Source organism: Oncorhynchus keta, chromosome 19, assembly GCF_023373465.1.
Source record: "Oncorhynchus keta strain PuntledgeMale-10-30-2019 chromosome 19, Oket_V2, whole genome shotgun sequence".
NCBI lineage: Eukaryota > Metazoa > Chordata > Actinopteri > Salmoniformes > Salmonidae > Oncorhynchus > Oncorhynchus keta.
Genome location: NC_068439.1, coordinates 63,599,449 through 63,604,046, shown reverse-complemented (window position 1 = coordinate 63,604,046; position 4,598 = coordinate 63,599,449). Strand labels below are relative to the sequence as shown.

Genomic DNA, 4,598 nt, shown 5'->3' with positions numbered 1-4,598 from the left:
TTATTGTGGGAGCACCTCCTCTACGAGTATGAATTAGGCTGTTTGAGAAGGTTTGAACCCTAAGCAACTGCATACACATTGTTTGAAATACAATAGAACAACATAGCTACTGTAGTAGGTCAAAGCTGTGTGGTGTAAAACCTTGGTAGAGCATGGTTGGAGTAGGCATTGTGGTGCTCGTGAATTGATTTACTTCAGACCAATACATCTCACGTAAAACATACATTTTTGTTTTTATTTTTCATGACATATTCCCTACAATATCCAAAGCTTATTTCATAATCTACATCTCTACAATGTATGAATTGTTTCTAGCTACAGTATGTATGTTTGGGTTTAGAAGAGGCAATAGGATGTTGTAGGTGGTAATAGGCCACACCCCTCATTAAGTCCTAAATCTCACATTTAAAAGTTAATATTCTGTTAACTCACACCCAAATAACGTTGTTGACTCATCCCATACTCGTATTTGTGGCCAAAGCATACATTTGAGAGAAAAAAAAAACTCAAAACTATCTCAAAAAGACCTTTTCAAAATTGCTTGCCATTTCGTCATAGAACATGATGTCATTTTGGCTCATTGCCTGAGCTGGCCAATCAGTGGTCTACTTAAAGGAATATTTTTTATGAAGGGTATACGCCCACACCATTCCGGCGCTGGAGGTCACCAGGCTGCACATTATTACGCACACCTGTCACCATCGTTACGCGCAGCAGCGCCTCATCAAACTCACCTGGACTCCATCAACTGCCTGATGACCTTCCCAACATATATCGCTCCCTTTAGTTCTCTCCCTAGGTGTTATTGTTTCTGTTCCATTGTTTCATGTCTGTACACTACTCGTGTTTATTGTTTTCTTCTATGTTCATTTATTTCACTCCCTGAACTTGCTTCCCTACTCCCAGCGTACACGTTACACACACCATTCAAACCACAGAAAAGCTGATTTTTAACATACTAAATTACCATTTTTTTCAAAGGAAAACTATTCCACTCAGATAGTACTTAATTATAGGTCACATTTCATAGACTTCTGGAAACACTGGACAGTTACTTTAAAGTCTAGTGTTAGTTGATCAGAGGAAGAGGTAACTAGGAGCAGTTTGCACATTGGCTTGCTCCTGGTGTTTAACTTGATCCTCTTTTACTCCGTTCATTATGTATCTGTTTAACTTGCTCTATTTATTATAATAAAAAACAAAGTTTTCATGAAATCTCCTGCCTTTTCAAGAAGAAGATTTAATGTGAGAAGCCCTCGGGCCTCTTTTTCACAATGCTATGTTTTCGGCTATGTACAGAATCTCTCGTGGGATTTAGCTGCTTATTTATTTGATCCTGTGGTGACTTGTCTACTCGGGCATGGGAGGTGCTTAACCGACAAGTCTGAACTGAGTGCTATGCTGTCTGTGTGCTGGGGGGAATTACTTCCAGACTGAAATGCAGTCCTTCAGTTTCACCAAGTCTGTATACGGACTAGGACCTTGCTTGACTACCATCAAACAGACCTGATTTTCATGTAAAGTAAGGAAATCTTAGGAGCTGAGTACTTTCGAGGACTGTTTGTCTTTCTCATTAAGGATTCGGACAGAGTCTGACTGTACAGAGGAAAGCTTTCGATAAAGAAAACAATGGAGAACGGCCATCCAAGTGATAACTGCACAGCAGAGAATCTGCCACTGTACAAATTTTACGCCTCTGTGATGATCATGGAATTCACCCTGGGTCTGCCGCTCAACCTCTCAGTGCTTTATCTATTCATCTTCAAGCTGAAGTTCTGGAAATCTAAAACCAACAACATTTTCCTGTTCAATCTCGTCTTGGCTGACGTTCTTCTGCTTATATGTTTGCCAGTAAAGGCATATCAGTTTCTTAATGGGAATCGGCGGAGTACAGAGGGAGCGACCTGCAAAGCCATGCTCTTCATGCTGTTTCTGAACCGAGGTGCCAGTATCGCCTTCCTGACTGTGATTTCAGTTGATCGCTATTTCAATGTGGTTCATCCTGGGAAAAAGAACTTTGCCAAGGCTTTTAAAAGGTCTCCTCATATCTCTTTCCTCATCTGGCTACTGCTGCTCCCCCTGACTATCCCCACCATGCTGAAGTCCTTTGAGTGCTGTAATAGTTATGGGCGTGAAGATGACACTCTAGTCGAGGACGTCACTGACACTCTGAGAGAGGTTGTGTTTTTCACCCAGATTCTCATCCCTTTCTTTGTGTTGGTCTACTGCACGGTCCGCATTGTTAACAGACTAAAAAAGAAGACCGTAGGGGATAGTACCAAGCTGCGTCGAGCAGTGTTTCTGGTCACCTCAGTAATGTTGGTCTTTTCTTTCTGTTTCCTGCCTTGTACCATAGCTAGAATGGTTCTGTTGATTGTGAGAGTTGAGAATTTACCCGGAGCAGAAGGTATAGTTGTTCAAGTCTTTGACGGTCTCATGGTTTTGTCCTACATGGATTGTTTAGTGGACCCAATTGTGTACTGCTTAAGCAGCACTAAGTTCAAAAGCCTCTACCTGACAACATATTGCCGCTGTCTACTGAGCGAAAATGCAGAAATAACTGAGAGCACAATCTCAAATGGAAACAACTCAAGCCCAAAACGCAACAACAATATATTGTTGCATAGTATGTAAAAAGAGGACATGAAAATGACTGTTTTATTACTGACTTCATGACTGTTCTCATGGTAAGACACTCATGTTAGTTTGCCAAACCAGACGTGTTTATGTTACCATCAGCATGTTAAACAGCTCATAATGACTGTGTTGTTACTAATTGTCTGGGTCAAATAACAAAGATGTGTCATTGCTGTTGTTTTTATAGCTGTCTCTCTTGCCATTCGTCCATTTATCTTATTATGTCAGGGGTTGAATACTTATTGACTCAAGACATTTCAGGTTAACACTTTACTTGACACCCAGCGTCATAACACGTAATGGCACAGTCTTAACCATGACATAAACTGTCCTAATAGGTTCATAACACTGTCATGACCAATATAGTCACATATATTGCATTATTTTATGGCTGGTTATGAAACCTATATGAGGGTGTCAAAATGCACAAAACCTACCACGGTAAAAAAAAAGGGCACCCACAAGACTCATTGAGCAATTATTACAAGAGCAGAAGAAAACCGACCAATCTGATGAGTATTTGGCAAAACTATTTTGAACTGGAATAAATGCTGCACTTATTAACAATGACCAACACAATTCCAGTCAAAATAGATTGTAAGACATTCTGTAGCCTACCATTACTATACCCAACCCAAATCCATTTGTTGCCATTATCATGTATCCAAGTGGTTTTCAAACTTTTTGACCTGCAATCTCCAAAACAGAGTGGTAGAAAACAGGAAACCCTGTTCACGCAAATGCGCCTGTGCACACGGTGATGCATTTTTTAAACTCAAGATGTGCTACAGAAATAAACTACGTTTTACACCTGCATTTGGAGCTGAAAGACTTTCATGTTAGTGGCCAATATCAACTATCAAAATTTCTGTATATAGCTATGTACATTTATTGTTATGTACATTTCTTGCTATGTATGTTATTGTTATGTACATTTCTTGTAATTCTTTAGAATGATTTGATTTAAAAAAAAAACTTTTGTTTATTTAGTAAATATTTTATTAACTCCACTTCTTGAACTGCATTGTTGGTTAAGAGCTTGTAAGTAAGCATTTCACAGTAATGTCTACACCTGTTGTATTCTGTGCATGTGAAAAATAAAATATGATTTGATCATGTCACTTCTCTGTTGCCCAGAGCAAGCAAAATCATACAGCCTACTTGTAGCAGAAGTTGAAGGAGCGGATGGAAACCATGTTATGTCTGCACCGCGTCATCACATTGGAGGGCAGCTGGCCTCTAGAGTGCTCATTGCCAGCCAAGTTAGCCCTGTTCTTCCTCACAAACATCATAATAAATTCCCCAGAATATATTACATCTTCATCCCATAATATTACATCTGCCTATTTTAGACATATAGCCAGTAGCCACCCAAACTGAAATATAAAAATCATCAAATCGCCAGGTAGCCTAATGTTCTGGCAAAGATGATTCAGTAAATTGCAAAATTATATTTTATATGGATGATAAACTTTTTGCCAGGCCAAACTGAAGGAACTGAAACAAGTCACTAATTTGAATATGTGGGCCCACCTTTGCTCACCAATGCTGATGGTCAACAATCAACACACACAACTTTTTGAAAAGGGCACTTTGGAGTCTGGAAAAGGCAAAAGGCACAGGTAGAGCCTTATCTGTGCACTTGCCTGATTGTAATGAATTGTATATACAGTCATGTTATTTTTTTCGTAGTATTTTAAATAACTTGTAGAAAATAGACTTCATGACACTGTCATGAAGCATTATGACCATCCTGTGTTACTTGGACTAAGAACATGCACTTTATGACACAGTCAAGAAGCATTATGACAGTCATTATCATATATCTGGCCTGTCACGTATATGCCCTTATGTCAGTCATCAGTCAAACAGAGGGGGGCTTGTCCTGCTCTTGAAATCTGCTCCTGTATTCATTCCAGTCATCAGAAACAGAGCATTGGAGTATGTTTTTATTTTTTTAT

At 39.3% G+C, this 4,598-nt stretch overlaps 1 protein-coding gene across 1 annotated transcript; it reads left to right on the top strand.

Moving 5' to 3' along the window:
* The first annotated feature begins 1,421 nt into the window (after positions 1 to 1,421).
* LOC118398671 (12-(S)-hydroxy-5,8,10,14-eicosatetraenoic acid receptor-like) lies at positions 1,422 to 3,755 on the top strand. The gene has a single exon (XM_035794240.2). It carries the CDS (start codon positions 1,630 to 1,632, stop codon positions 2,632 to 2,634), a length of 1,005 nt encoding a protein of 334 aa, XP_035650133.1. The 5' UTR covers positions 1,422 to 1,629; the 3' UTR covers positions 2,635 to 3,755.
* The last annotated feature ends 843 nt before the right edge of the window (positions 3,756 to 4,598 follow it).

Coding starts and splice junctions, on each gene's coding strand:
- LOC118398671 (XM_035794240.2), top strand. CDS start 1,630: ATGGAGAACGGCCATCCAAGTGATAACTGCACAGCAGAGAATCTGCCA.